Source organism: Myodes glareolus, chromosome 16 (assembly GCF_982192425.1).
Source record: "Myodes glareolus chromosome 16, mMyoGla1.1, whole genome shotgun sequence".
Taxonomy (NCBI): Eukaryota; Metazoa; Chordata; class Mammalia; order Rodentia; family Cricetidae; genus Myodes; species Myodes glareolus.
Window position 1 is genome coordinate 68893928 of NC_142041.1, and position 16189 is coordinate 68910116.

The 16189-nt window shown below is 48.3% G+C and overlaps 1 protein-coding gene across 2 annotated transcripts in view; it reads right to left on the bottom strand.

The window, feature by feature from the left end:
- Positions 1-2123: 2123 nt before the first annotated feature.
- Pag1 (phosphoprotein membrane anchor with glycosphingolipid microdomains 1) overlaps positions 2124-16189 on the bottom strand; it is a 149876-nt gene continuing 135810 nt past the window's right edge. For both annotated transcript variants that reach the window (XM_048419804.3, XM_048419803.3), the window contains 3 exons: positions 14255-14841; positions 10614-10673; positions 2124-9309 (listed from right to left, as the gene is read on the bottom strand). In XM_048419804.3, coding sequence (XP_048275761.2) covers positions 8947-9309; positions 10614-10673; positions 14255-14841 — 1010 coding nt within the window. In that variant the 3' untranslated portion in view covers positions 2124-8946. The remainder of the gene's footprint in view (positions 9310-10613; positions 10674-14254; positions 14842-16189) is intronic.

Below are 16189 nucleotides of genomic sequence, written 5' to 3' on the forward strand. Positions count from 1 at the left end.
GGGGAACTGTGTCCCCAGGATCTGGTACTATGTCTGGAAAACAATAGGGCCTTCACATTGACCTCATTGAGCCATCTGTCCTCTCTCTCTCCTGATGGAAACAAGCTGGCTTTTTGGAGAATTCTGGTGACATTGTGGAAGGCTGTCTAGAGTACTCTAGAGAGAGAGGCATCGGGGACCTGGCAGGAGGGTCCAGCACTGACTGGTGTTGAAGGCATGGGAAGTTCTACGTTTGTCTAGCTGGTTTGGAGTTCTGGCATCGGCACAGACACTGGCACTGGCGTCGGCATCCATCCAGGCAACGGCATCCATCCCGGCATCAGCAATGCTCCACATCTGGATTGTTCTGTGGCTGGCTCACCCCCGTGGTCTCACATTATCTCTGTCTGACCTGCTCACAGAGGCCTTTGGGGACTCTCACCTACTGTGGGAATGGGATACTGCATACCTTGGAAATTTAAACATGTATGTCAAACATTTGAAGGTAGGCTCCAAGGCCACGAGGATATAAGCTCGAGTGACCCGCGAGCTTTCAGCTGAGAGTTTTGGCATTTGCCTTACAGCACAGTTGAATCAGTGCCTTTATAAGGTTTCTTTGGTTTTTCTTTTCTTTCCCTACTTTAATATTATGAGGGTTTATTACTTCTTTTTTCCTTTTGGGTCTGAGCATGGAAAAGCTGTCTGTTTGGATCTCTTGTCTGTGCGCCTGCTCTATCAGGTGACGAGGCAGTTTATTTTCACGTCAGATGCTCAGCCCCCTCCACTTTACTGGCACTTTTTGGGCTGGTCTCACTTGGAGAACATCTTTGTCTTGGTTCCCTGCCATTTCTTCAGAGATTCATAGCCACCGAGCAGATTTCAGGAGGGGAACATCCCAAGAACAAAATACCAAGGCTTGATAGACACCGGTCCAAGCCAGGCTCCCTGGGCCATGGAGGACAGGAAAGTGGGGGAATCTGAGCCAGGGCAGACACTGTTTAGCGCCGAGCACAACAGGAGTGCAGTATATGTAACTGGGAACACTTCAGTCTAACGTGTGTTCCAAAGGGCAAAGGGGACAGCTGAGAAAGACGATTCTGCCCCAGAATGACATTTCGAGATGACTTTGGGATGTACGGATGGGGATGTCTTGGGGACAGATGTGGTGCCCAGTCCACAGTCAGCTCCACACAACCTGGAGTTCAGCATTAAGATTCTGATTAGTAATCCTCCAGAATGACGGACAAAGGCCAAGGATGAGTGCGTGCTCCCCGAGGTCCGAATGCGCAGACTCAGACGGACATAATGCAGCTGTTAAGCACTCAGCGGGTGACCTTTAAAAGTGACACTATGAGTGGACTGCATCCCACTGACTTTAGGTCAGACTTCTCTTTTCCTTCGCTAAACGTCTACTCTGAGTGGGGACTGGCAGGCCACTTCTGGTGGACATGAAGTGTGTCCTGTTTCCCAGGTGACAGAACACAGACCAAATTGCTGAGCTTGAGACTCCAGCTCCCCAGGTGGCCCAGGAGGATTCTGGGATTTAAGGATTCAGGAAAGGCTCTGTCTAGCTCTAGCTTTCACAGGGAGAATGGCCTTGGTCCTACAGGGTTATGGAAACTCTCATTGTCCCACCTTCTGGTTCTATGGCCAGTCTTGGTCAGGAGAAGACAGTCAAGCATTCAAGGCTGCCCACTGAGGGAAGCCCCCAGGGTCTATGCCTTCCTTCTTCAGACAAACTAAGTTTCTTCTTAGACTGGGGCAAATCTCTACAGGTGCGGGGCACAGGAGGGCAATGCCACCCTAAATTGTTCAGGCTTCCTGGGAAGTCTATTAGCAATTGCAAAACACAGGTGCTAAGCTCAACCCCCCATTGTGAGTTCTCAGTAGGCTCTACCCTCTGATCCTGACAGCACAGACTGTCCAGCAGATCCCTGGAGTCAGCCACAGTTAGACTCAGAAACACTGATGCTTTTTCTGCAGAAATCTGGCTCTAACCACAGCGCTCTTAGCTCTGGTCATCAAGCAGAGTCTTCTGGCTATGGTGGCAGTTGATGGCTAGCATCCTTTCATTTGGTATGTATTAAGAGCATATAAATCAGTCATTTTTGACCTTTCCAAATATCAAATGAATTTTAGCAAGCTTTTATATAAAACTGACCTTTATTACAATTTAAAAAGAACAAAGACAAGTTGATAAGTGCCTTTAATTACAACGTACCTGTTATTTACAAGTAATTATACTTTTAATAGACAACTTGAGTAAGGTTCATTACATGTAAACTAGAAAACATCACAAGTTAAAGTCTAGCCTTTATGACCATTCAGAATTGACATATTACCATCAGACAGAAAGCACACACCCGTGTCAGTTCCTTAGGTACCATCACTGAATGGAAACTCGGGATCTGGCCATAGAAGAGTAGAAATGTGCCTCAAACTGAAACACGACAGGAAGTATTGCTATTATCTAACCCTAAATACAATTAACTGGATCATTAAAAACAATGCAACGCAATTTCTGTAGCACCTTTCAAGGAGGGCAAAGCATCCACACTTCCCTAGGTCATCCTACTTGTCCCCAAACATCCCTATGAGGTAGGCAGTGGTTGATTATCATTATCCCCATTTTGTAATATGGAGAAACTGAGGCACAGAGAAGTTCAATCATTGCTTGAGGTCACATAGGAAAGTCGATGATGGAGCAGGGACCACAGCCCTGTGCTCTTGTCTCCAAAGCCAGTAACTCTCTTTAGACTAAACTGGAGGATTTAATTCAGCACATAATTCACTTTTCCAAGAAATTGCAAAATGTGCTCTCCCCCCACACAAACTATTGAAACACTATAGGCAAGAACAAACACCCTGGTACACTGGCAGACAGGTGTCACATTCTGCTAGAAAGGCTCTGGGAGTTATGTTCTTTTATTCCAGGAGCTGATCTTCCTAGCTGAAACAGTTCAGTCTTTAGAAAAAAATATACTCGAAAGGCTGCTTCTCCTGGCTTACAGATTACAGATTTAATGACCATACTACATTACCCACAAACTTGGCTTACTCTTGAGTTACAAAGAAAATATCCAAAGAACACGTTTAAATTGTGAGTTAATTGTCCTCATTTATACACACTTACTGTTTACATTTGAGACAGTGGTTCCCAACCTGTGGGTTGCATATCAAACATTTACATTACAGTTCACAACACGAGCAAGGCTACTGTGACGAAGTCACAACAAAATAACTTTATGGTGGGGGTCACCACAACACGAGGAACTGCATTAAAGGGTCACAGTGCTAGGAAGGTTGAGACCACTGCTTTAAGAGATTCCAAGTGCCTGGTGGGAGCGGGGCAGTATGTTTTTTAGAGACAAACAGAATCAGGACGCTACACAACACTTAGTTCAGGTTTTATTTTCTGTCCCCCTTCAGAGTCAAATGTGTATTTGATACTTAAAAAAAAAAAAGCACTAAAAATACTCAGAATGCTTGGAGCCCCAGACTTAGTGCTCTGGGCTTTTTCCATATAGCATCTCTACCAGATAAACACTGGGAATGGTTGCACAGTCCTCTGGGGGCGGTGGCAGCCCTCTGTGAAGTAGCAGGGAACTGATATTCTAGACTGACTTTAGGAGAGGGAGGGAGGGAGGGAGGGAGGGAGGGAGGGAGGGAGGGAGAGAGAGAGAGAGAGAGAGAGAGAGAGAGAGAGAGAGAGAGAGAGAGAGAGGCCTACACTACAAAGGAAGTGGAAAAGGCCCAAGTGATAGGGAATGTTACATCAGGTTCACCAATGGGTTTTACACAGAAAACATGGAACTGTGTCAGGAATGGGCAAGGTCATCTATGTCTGCTTCCAGGTCACTGTGTGACCTTTCCTTGGAGCCCTAAGAAGCAGGGAATTAGAGGTGGTCACTCCAGAGCCACAGTCAGTGGTTCCACGTTGGCTGGTGATCCTTGGTTGGAGAGACAGGACATCCTGGAGATACAGCATAGAGGGATAGCTGGGAAGAGGCCCTGAGACAGATGGACAAATGGACAGATGGCTATCCGGGCAGGAGCAAGCAAAGGGAGGCGGGAAGAACGACTTCACACCCTGGTGCTTCTGCCTCCTTGAGACGCCAGAGTCCGGGACCCTGTAAGATTCTGAGGCAGTGTGGATGGTTCTGCACATATAAAACCAAGGTTTGAGCATTTTCACTTTTGAAAACCCCTTCACTCCTCTGTGGACTGGACGATCAGACAGTTACAGAGATCCACAGACAGCTGCTGATGGAGCTGGGTCTTGAGTTACTTTGTACTATTCTTGGGTAAGAGGAACCTTTGAACTGTTGGGAACCTAAGAGACATGCTATGTTCAACTGCCCTCACGAGGGAGGGGCTTAAATGAGACACCCGGACAGTGTGTGCATCAGGCTGTATTCCAGACTCCCCTGGAAAACGGGAGGCTGTTGGTGACAACCTGGCAGCATTTTCCTGTGCCAGCTTCGCGCAGCAGTCTGAGGTGGGGCGGTCACCAACCTTCACACACATAGAAGCTGACCTGAGGGACCAGAATAATTTAGAAACAGGGTCTTTCCATGTAGCCCAGGTTGGCCTTGAACTCAGATCTTTCTGCCCACTCTCCACGTTATAGGATTACAGGCATGAGCTACCATGCCCAGCTCCTAGCTCTTAAAACAAAGCCCACAGAATGTGAGTGACAACCCAAGGGGAAAGTCTGCACGAGGACAAATGAATTTAAAGGGAATGATCTTCAGTATCACCTCTAAATAGACTTGTTCTGTTCACAAGAATCTGAACAAATATTTCTCAGTTAAATAAAAGAACTTGAATAACAATAAAATACAAATATTTAGAGATAAAATATAAAATATAAAAATAAAACAGACTTGAAAATGAGCAAAAATAGGATAAAAACCATATAGATGTTCTTTCTCTTCTGGACCATGTTTTTTTTTTTTTTAATATTTTGTTACCTAATTCCAGATAAAAATGCTAATTTTCCTGGGTTCTGGGCCAGCTTCTCGAAGTGAAGTTCTTGTGTACGAGTGTTCTCAGCTTGTCTGATGTCCTGACAGGAACAATGCCCAGAGGAACAGCCAGGCCCCGGCCAGGCAGGAGACACGGGTGCTGCCGTAAAGAAATCCACGTTTGACTCTGTCTACACGTAATCCTATTTCCCAGCAGCCACTCACTAGCACCAACATCACACTTTCCACGTCCCCTTGGCTCAGTGTAATACACCTCTCAGGGTCTCCAGGAAATAACCATCATTACAGACTGTGATTCCAGCAGCCAGCCCTAAGCTGTGGGTGTTCCAGAGACCAACACTTTCAGAAGAATGGCGCCCCGGATCACAAGGAGCATCGGGATTAGTGTCATTTGCCCATCTACGAAATCCTGCTTCAGTCTGGAATCACAAGACAGGCTCCGTACTCCACCATCACCCGCTGCTCCTGCAGAAATGCTCGGCTTTTCACAAGGAATAAACTAGATCCCCCACATGATAACCAGTCTGGGCTACCAGGAGGCCGCCCTGCCTGCCAGCCAGGCTCAGCGCTTCTCTGTGGCTGCTTTTGGCTCCCTCTCTTCCTTGACACACACTGAGTAGCACACCTGTTTACATTCCTTTTCTCAGACGGAATGTGCATTGAGTCAAAGCATAACAAAGGCATCTTCAGACAGCATTGTTTTTCACTGGGAGAATTATGAACATGATTTAAAATTTGAATGTATTCAATGGGAAAACTAAATAAAAGCATCTCAGAAAGGTATTCCATAATTACCAAATGAAACTGATGGAGAATGGTTTCTTTTAATTCTGTTGTTATGACACAAGTTTATCACACTAGTAGGATAAACTTTCCAAACATATAATAGAACACAGCCTAATTAGTACCAGGGCTGTGCCAGAGCCAGCAACACATCATACATACATAGGTACATACATACACACGTGATTACATATAGTTTATCGCTGGTGAAGGCAGGGAGTGTTCTAATTATACAGGTGGAAACCAAGTTAAGGAAAGCACTGTGGCATGCTGGGGGAGACTTTACTTCTGTGTTCATGGCCTATTGTTATTAAGTATTCAATTAGAATTTACTGTGGGAGAATCCAATTCCGTTGAATTTACTGTAGAAAACTCACACACTTTTTTCTCACAGGGAATATTGTATCATGTAGAAGTTTTACAGGCTTATCGACATGATTTAGAAAAAGACAAATTAAAAATATGCAGCTAACATATTTGTAAAAATGACTTTCTTTTAGAATTTCTTGAACATTTCATATAAGAAAGCCTGCTTCTCTCTAAGCTTACACTTGGAATGTACGTGAAGCAGCAGAGAATGCTTTCAGACTTCTAAAAGTATTTAAAGAAAAAGAAATAGCTGCTTCTAATCTAGACAGGATTATAATTCTGATTTAAAGAAAAATGCTTATGATTTGTTTTTCTCTTCAAGGATGATTTCACATAGGCTGGGTGTGCTCAGTGCACACTGCGGATGCCAGTGGTAAGTGCTTCTGTCCCGCTCAGACAGGAACACAGACTTTGAGTCAAGGAAAGGAGTAAAAAGTTACAACAACACAAAATGAAGTGGAGAAACCCTGGGTAATCGGGTCGAACAGCGATGGCACAGCAATACATACACAGTGACTACGTACCGAGCTCGGCCGAGCAGAGCTGTTCTCCTTGCCTGCTCCTCCCCCCAGTTCCTTGTGAAGTACACTCAAGGTGCTCTCCGCCACCACCCAGTTACCGCTGCTCAAGCCAGCAGCGCGATTTCAGTGCATATTTTACGACTATGTTGCATACGATATCCGAAAACTCGGGGGACATTCTGACGACGAGATTTCAAGGTGACATGATTGTTTATAATCAATTTGTCTTTAAAGAAAGAGTTAAATACTTTAGCGCCCACACCAGCTTCCCTGCTAAGTAAGACTTTTTATAAAGCACAATCAAACTTCTGAGCTGGAAGGAGGGCAGTGTGGCCAGCACAGGCTGGGAGGGCCGTGTGTCAGGGGTAGCACCATGTACCAACGGGACCCTTGGGACCCGGGAGACGCTTGGGTCAAACTCATTAATACACAGCCGTGGAAGTCCATGTTTGTGGAAGATCCTTGCCCTCTGCTGCTCCTCGGCAGGGGAGGCACCCTGCTTGGCAGTGGTTCTGTTTATCTGTGTGGCATCTTCATGGGTGGACTGGGCTGACTGACACCACTAAGAGAGTTTACAGCCCCACAAGCCTGGTACACATCAGCGACAAAGTCAGTTCATGAATACAGGGATGGGAACACAGGCCACAAGCTGGGCACTTCCTCCTCCCAGTCACACTCTGTCACAAGGAGGGAACACAGCATGGTTATTACGTAGTTAGAGTCAGAAGTCACAGCAGTGGCGGGGAATGGCCTCGGTCTGCGTCAGTGCCGGAAGGCTTCCTGCCTGCTCCTTTAAGACTGAAAAGTGAATGCAGTTCACAAGGTTGGCCTTGGAAGATCTAGAGAGATGACTGAATCGAAAGCAGGCTGAACTGGTAATCCGAGCTACTTCAGCCACTGATTTTTGTCAAATGAAGGGAAAAAAAGTCTAACAGGCAATCTGCACTGGCAAGTACCGCAAGGTGACCACCACCACTGAGGTTCTTAGAGATGTCATAGACGTTAATGAGTCTGAGCCCTTCAGCAAGTTCAAACGTCTGAAGCCAGAGTGTGCCTTCTTTTTAACACTGACTGTCTCAGTGGTGTCTGTCACTTCTACACGGACATTTATGCCAACTGCATGTGTATCACCAGTGGCCTGGATGTTTGGATCTGGAGCTCCCAATACCATTTGGAAAGCTGAGTCCTTACAAATCTTCAATGTTATATTACTTGTTAGAGAAAAGAATAAAAACTACTCATAATTATCTAGCTTATGTGCTTTATGGTGCCTTTTCAAATTGAGAGTATAAATCATCATACATAAAATCAAAATAGTTAATATATATTTTCTGGCATTTTCTAGAAATTAGGCATGAAACATAAAACATCTTATAAATTTATATAATAAAATAAATGTATACACTTTACTCTTAGATTACCATCGATGACAAGAAAGTCACACATGTGGGCAGCAGACATCACTGGAAATACAAATTCATGTCCGCAGCCCTTTGGGGACAGACACATGGCTGCTGTCCACATGTGGTCTGGGTCCCAACACAAACCTTAAGGCTCTGTTTGGAAGGAAGAGCCCTGGGCTTAAACAAGTACCATGGTTGTCACTGGGAGTTCCGAAACTCTGAGAAGCTTTCTGAACACTGTGGGGGAAGGTTTGAACACGAAAAATAGGAAAAGTGTCTAAATACCTCAAATACAGTGGAAAGATTGCAGGTGCACCGTCAAAATTAGGAGAAAAGACCCGAGAGCCTGCAGGGACACCCCACCCCCAACCTATAGCCTGTACCGTTCAGATGCCCAGGGACAAGCAGGCAGATCTGGGAAGCCCATGGGAACAGCGGCATGTTCTCACCATCCTAGCATCCAGCGGAAGATGGTGCCAAGCCCGTGGGAAACCCTCCTTGGGATGAACCACAGACGTGGCCAGGTCACAAGTGGTGGGAGGCAGGATGATTTAGCACTGGTAGCAGGCAGAGAAGCAGAGTGAGGAAGGAAACCTGGCTCCACAGGGTGGGCGGCAGCTATCCCCGGCAGATGGAATTTCAGCACTGGCTGGTGGAGCTTCCCCTCACAGCCTGCCTTCCTCTGTGGGATGTGGAGGTCACATGTACCTGGGGTTCCTTGTGAGCATGGGGTCCTGCCCTGACAGGTGGGTCCGTACCTTACTGCTTCAGAAACTGGGGAACAGCTGTGCCCCTGTGCTTGACTTGGGTTAACTAAAGCGATAGGACACTGATGATCATTCCACAGCAAAGTGGTCCCGGATGAGCCGGATCACAGGCTCTTTGAGACTTCTTTCTGGGTTGCTAAAGCCTGGTGACATCTCGGCATTGCTGCAAGTCCCCAATGCTCTCGTAATCATTCTCCTTGGGGACAAGGTGGCCATTGGTCTCCAGAGGGACCTTTTCTTCCTCTCTGTTTAGAGTGTGTATGGCTTCATAGTCAGGCTCGGGTTCCTCACTGGGCCTCCTTGCTGAGGGAAGTGTGCAGAGGCTGTTGGGAGATTTCTCGAAGTCTTTCACAGTGGCATAGAGGTCATTACAGGAAGAGGATGACCTCTGTGGGGGTCCCCGCAGGGACTGACAGGTCAACTCTGGCCCTTTCGGAGACGGTCCGGGTTTGGGCGCTGACTGTCCGAGTTTATTCACTGAGGAATACATCGCTGAGATCTAGGGAAGAAGGAGAAATGAGCTGCTGTCTGTAGCCACCTCCCTCCTCCCCACTAGGTGCTCGGAAACACTGCCCCACCCCCGTGAGTCCCCTTTGCCATCCACATCAGTTCTGAAGTATGGCGCTAGAGAATAATCACACTATCTCCTTTCTGTAGATTAGTAGTATTTGACTAACTCTAGAAACCCAGTTTTGTGGGTTTCTCACAAGACCAGATGGAGATACCCCGGCTGGTGGAAAACTCGTAGAGGGGGAAGCTGCAGACTCACAAGGGATTCAGTGGGAGGGGAAGAATGGGGAGGGGCCATGAGGGGCACTCCAGAGATGGAGGTGTGAGGCAGAAGGCTGGGAGGTCCCTGAAGAACCTCGGCATTTGGCTGTACCTGGGAGGATGGGGAGGCAACAGGATTCAAAGATGACTCCTAGGTTTTGCCTTGTGCAGCCAGGGAGACGGGTAAAATTTCCTTTCTTGGGGCTTAGGCAGTGTCATCTGAAGAAGGCATGCCTTGAACTCACTCTTCGTCTTCCCACACTGCACTCAAGAGCTATACAGTGACAAAGCCCCCACACTGGATTGCATTCCTCTCCAGCCACGTACAGCGGGGGTAGGGAAGGGTCTGGTGCTCCGTCCACACTGGGCGGGCATTCCACTCCAGCCACGTACAGTGGGAGTAGGGAAGGGGTCTGGTGCTCTGTCCACACTGGGCATTCCACTCCAGCCACGTACAGTGGGAGTAGGGAAGGGGTCTGGTGCTCCATCTGAACCTAGCGCCAAGTGTGCCATGGTCATGGCTTCTACATTTGGGAGGCACCACAAAAGTCTCAGTTTTTACCCCGTTCTTGGAAATCCACCATTTGTTTTTACTGGTGGCTTTAAACAATGTTAGTCTTAGCCTGATTTCATTTTTCCTGAAGCGACCTGCATCCAACATTCCACCCAGAGACATTTCCCAATCTTCCAGGCAGGATCAAATTCCCTACTCCCAGCCATCCTGACTTCGGGAATTTTCCAGCCCGCTGCCAATTTCCTTCTAGGGTGACCTACCCTGGCTGGTAACTAAAGTGCCCTCCTTTTTTCCTGACCCTAGTTCCGCCTCCTCTTCATGTCTGTCCAGCCCTTCCTTCTGCACTGAGAGGCATTGGATTCCCTTGGAGTTGGTGAGACAGGGTGTTGTGAGCTGCCCAGCCTGGGCTGGGAAACTGAACTCCTCCGCTCTGAACTGCTGAACCAGCTCTTGGGCCCCTTGATGTCTCTATTTTTTAAACACATGCTTTTGGTTATTTGAAAACAATTGAAGTTTACCTCCTCTTCTGTAAGATTTGGGTCTTCTTCCCGAGACTTGTATGACAAGGAACTAAATCTCTGTCAAAAAATACAAATTAAAGTAAAGCAGTTTGAAGCCAATAGCTGAACCTACCTTCTGCGCATATATGCCCACGTCTAGACCAGGGCCTTCCGGGATCTCTACAGACTTCATGTATGACCATGTCTAGTCCAGGGCTTTCGGGGATCTCTGCAGACTTCATGTACGCCCACGCTTAGACCAGGGCCTTCCGGGATCTCTACAGACTGCAGGCTGTCATGTGTCTCGTGGACCAGCTGCTGGCACACCCATGACTGCCCAGCACACCATGCTATACAGAGGTCTAATACTTCAGTGTGCAGTGGAAATCAGTCAGTGGTTCCCAAACCCACGGTTTTGGTTCCTCATGATCGCCAAGGGAGAGATAACAGGCTTTGATATACTATCACCCTCCTATACAACATGCCAGCATGCCACATCTGAGAGCCTGCCAGTATCACCAGGAAGAACACCCACAAATCTCACAATCTCTCCTGGCCTTGTTTCTCAATGATCCACAGATCTCCCCTCCACCTTATTTCTCAACGATCCACAGATCTCCCCTCCGCCTTGTTTCTCAACGATCCACAGATCTCACCCCTGCTTTGTTTCTCAGTGATCTATAGATCTCCCCCCCCCCCCACCTTGTTTCTCAATTCTATAAGTTGGGCTCTGGTTTATTAACTATTTCTAACAAAAACACACCCGTCCCACCTTCTCTCCCCAACACTGACAGTCTGCTCCACCATCCCTCAGTGTCTTTTCACTGAGTCAGGCCTTTAGTTACCGGGGCCCTCTCTGTCCTCCACCAGCCCAGTTCCTAGAAATCCTTTCAGGCCAGGATTCGTCATCCAAACTCTTCTTTTTAGTATCAGATTCCAAGGATCCAACAACACAGTTGTGATGCGACTGTCTTTCCTGAGTCCCCTTCTGGGATATCTCCTTCCAGCTTTAGCAAGTATTACTCTGTAGTCAGTCATAAGTGGGGAAGCTTAGGTTCCTTCCCTGTTCTGAGCCAGTGGGCAGGCCCTCAGAGTGACTCTGTGTCTTAGGCTATGTCACTAAGACATCCTGCATCCAGTCCTCCTTGCAGGCCCATCGACTTGGTAGCTTCTTGTTCTCCTCACCCACCCCCATAGCACTACCTCAGTCACCTATGGATGGCTTCGCTTCTGGATTCTCTGAGAAAACTGAAAGGGGAAAATACATTTCTCTGGACTCTCCCCTGCCCCATAACGGCCCTGGTGTCCTTTTGTCCCCTCCCGGTTACCACACGTGAACTTGCTTGGCCTGACCTGCTCTCAGCCATCCCCCCACACACTGGACTGTGAGTGCTATTCTGCCTCTCTCCCACTGTCTTCATCACCAGCTCTTCTCCCTTGGCGGGGACATCTCCACCAGCACATAAACACGTTAGATACCAAACAAACAAACAACTGTACTTCCCTCTTTCCTCACTATTGTCCAGAGATGCCTCAGATAACTTTCCTCAGCCAACCCACTTCAGCCAAGTGTCTACCTTCAAACTGTTCGCTTTGGTCCCAAATGACGGCCACGGCAGTGACGGCTTGTCCTGTGTGTGCTGAGGTCTCCAGCAACTCCCCCCACCTTTCCTGGTTATTTTCTTATTTTGGTTTCTCCCGCTGTTCTCCCAGCCCCAGATCCTTGTTCTTAGGACTCTTCCAGTCCTAGTAGACACACCTCCATTGCCACGAGCTTAAACAGTTTGCCTGCTAGTTCTGAACCGTGTGACTCCAGCCCCAGCCTTCCTGCTTCGCCGATTCATGTCCCCGGCTGCCCTGAGGTGTGGCAGCACTGGGGCCAGTCCTGAGCTCTCGCGGAACATTACTAGAGCAGAGGACTGCAGCTCGCCCAGCTCCTGCCCTCCTGGGATCCTCTATCTTGGTTTGTGGAGGTTCCTTGTGCCCATAGGCTGTGCCAGCCCTCAGCTCTTGGTCTGGCTCGCTCCTCTCATCACTTCTGCTGCCTCTGTCCTGCCCGGAGCCCCTCTAGCTATAGCTATTGGAGCAGGGGAAGCCTTCACAGCATAGATTATACTGTTGCATTCTGTTGGTTTCATCCAGACCAGGAGCCCAGGACATAACCAGATACCTGTCTGCAAAGTCTTCTCATCTTTGCCCATCTCTGCTCACTATCCCAACCCTTCCTCCCACACCAGCCACTGACCAAAGTGCACAGTGCCCGGAAGAGCACCTGCCCAGCTTTCTCAGGCTCCCTAGACCCTGCTCAAGAATCCCTTCATATAGAGGTAGGAGCAACTACTCTACCCCCACCCAACTTATGCCCAATCTTCCTTATGTGACTTTTCCCTTTAAACTGTATTATGTCTATCTCTTCCCCGCCAAGCTTAAGTTCCATATGGCCTGGGATTTGCATCCATTTCTGCATTATTCACTGGTGTAGAACATCTAGAAGACCATATGGCATGTAGTGGACGCTCAATAAAATCTTTTTTGGAATATCAAACATTTGATCTTCCTAATTTGGTTAAAACTGGGATGGTTCGCATGGAAGAGGATCCCTCTTGTGAGGTGAGGGATGACTGGATCCTGAGATGTGGGTCTCCAATCTCTAACGCGGAATCTGCAGAACACTACTCACTAACACTAGAAACCAACCCTTCTACCGTCTGAACGCTCACTAGGAAGAGCTTCTCTACTCCAGGCAGCGCACACTCACGTCGCTTTCCTTGTCTCTGGTTATAGGAACGGCAGAAACTTGGATTTTACCGCAGCTTATGAACACGTTTGCAAATACTTCGGAGGTGCTTGCGGCAGCCGATTTCACAGATAACATGAAGAGTTGAGACAAACTCAGAACAGTGTGAAGAATGACCTCACACTACAGCCACAGGAAGGGTGACCATCACCAGCTCAGCTCCTGGTCCCTCCTTGTCCTCCCTGCAGAGGCTGGACGTGAACTTATGACTGGAAGATAACCTGGCATTCATCTCTTTAGATAACAGGAAGTGGGGTGGGCCTACTTACACGGTGGGGGCATTTTGACATCCACTGTGGGGCTCCCTGTGACTCAGAGGCTGTTGAGACATGTGTGCCAAAGGCTGCGGACTGCTAATGGATCTTAGACCTCTGCTGACTGAACTTTTTAGAAATTACTTAAAAATATTGCATAGAAATTAGTGAAAAATAAGACTTGTGAGTTGGTTTAGAGGAAAATATACACAACAAGCTGTGAGTAGAGACCCTGAACATCTGGACTCTCTGCACAGGCCAGTGTGCTTCCAGCTGTGGGATTCTGAAGGGCTCAAAGTTATCACGCTGCCCAAGGAAGCCACACAGAGGAGACAGGCGCTGTGCGGCAAAGAATCTTGCCTGTTTAGTTCTTAGTGATACTAATATTGGTTTAATAACATATAAAATAAACACTGGAAACTACCCAAATGAGGTACGAGAGGGAAAGATTTTGTAGGCACAAATCTTCAGCGTCTCAAGACTTAGAGGGTGGAATGGCCAACCACAGTTTACGCTAGCCCGGGTCACGTCTCATCGTTTCATGAACCTGCTAGTATTATTCATACGTCCCAGGACCCAGCAACCTGCACGTCAGGACAAAAGCCCACCTTGTTGTGTCCACTGGTCCCCTCTGGAGCTTGTTCTTCTGCCTCCGTCTCTCCCTTCTCTGGAAGGTTTGCATTCTCATCCAGAAGTTTAACTGGGACAGGAGGGGGGGCTTCCTCTTCCGGGTCACTGGATGCTCCCAGGATGCTCTCTGCGTTAATGCTCTGGCGGCACTTTTTGTTTCTGTCCACAGAGGCATATTCAGCAAAGTCGGGTTTGCCCTCTGTGGGGGCGCCCTGAAGCTCCTTCAGGGCAGATGTGGACTTGGACTTGCCAGTCTGGCCTTTGTCGGCCACCTCCTTGATCTCCTTCACAGTTTCATACAGGCAGTCCTCCACCATGTTCTCCTGGGAGGAGCTATCCTTGAGCACCTCGTAGGGCCCCTCCATGCCAGGCCCCGAGTCCCCCTCCACAGCCCTGGCTGTGAGCATGGCGTCCACGGCGTTCTCTGGGGGGATCCTTGGCAGCTCCCGGCTCTGATGACTCTTGGGCTTTCCTGTGCTGTCCTGGGAATCCAGAAGGTCCGAGGCCGAGGTCTGGACTTCCTCATAATGCTGCATGCAGGTCAAGGTGCTATCTTCTGAAAGAACTGAAGGGGGAGGGGTGTTAGCAACAGAGGAAGAGCAACGCGTAATAACCAGTGCAGGGCGCCACGATGCTAGACCATCAAGTCCGTGGTAATTAACCTGATCCTCAGCCATATCTCATTCCATTCCATTTAAAGAGAAGCTAGCCATTGTATTCCCCGCACATGATTTAATAAACGATGCGGGCTAGCTATACTTTGACTCATGGTTCCTATCATTACTTACTGTTACTTCTGCTGAGACCCATGGAGGCAGAGGTTTTGACATTGCACAGGATCAAAGAAACATTCCAGGCAGGGCCATGTGCTTAAAGTGGCTGAGGCAGGAAGACGGAATTCAAGGTCAGACTGGGTAACTTATCTCAATATGAAAAGCAAACCTGGGCTGTGGCTGTGGTGCAGTGCTAGAGGGCCTGCCTGTAGCTCACACCAGGCCCTGCCTCCACCCCCAGGCCAGAGAACAAGCCAAGTTGGCAAAATACCAAAAATGGGGCACGCGTGTTACCCTCGAGGGAGTAGGCGCTCTTCTTGGCCCGTCCCATGTCACAGGTCGCTTTCATCTGGCTGTTAGGACAGAGGGGGAGCAGCAGTGATGCACCTTAGGTCCGTATCACCAAAGGCCAGACACTGTGCCTCACAGAAGTCCAGCCAGCATGTCCTTGGACTGCCTCTAAAATGGTAACCATGATGCCTGGCAGTCGGTCCTTATCGCATGGATTTTGAGTGTTGACCAGATGCCAGGGTCTGTTCAACCCGGTACAGACCCAGAGGTGAACAGAATAGAATCCTTCTCTCAGAATTCTCACATCAAAACGACAAGCTCTTATTCAAGTGGACCTCTTTAGGGAGATTAGAGACAGGAGAGACAGTGTACCAGCTGGGAGGGCTCCTGAGGCCTCCACCTAAACCACGAAACAAAACTCCAGCAACACTAACAAACCAAGAAAACCGAAACAAGAAAGGGGGGTGGGGGCTGCCGGGAAGAGGAAGGGGTCGGTAGGAGCGTGGGTGGGGGGCGAGGGTAATGAGGGTGGATGCTATCATAATACATTATATCCACATATGGAAAGTAAAATAAACTGTTAGGGAGAAGAACAGAAAAAGAAATGTGCGGGATAATGCTGTATCCCTAACACTCTGGATTTAGCAGTCCCAGGTTCCAGCTCCTGTGGGGCTCCAGTTATCTGGTCCCAGAACACAGAGGGGCACTGGCACCTATAGACTCGGTGCCATGCTGATGACCCTGAGTTTCCTTCATAAAGGGGGAAGGAAGATGCCTTGCCTTAGGGAATGCAAGCCACGCGGGCAGCAGTTGTTGCTACTACGCCTGTCAGTCAGTGTACACTGTGTG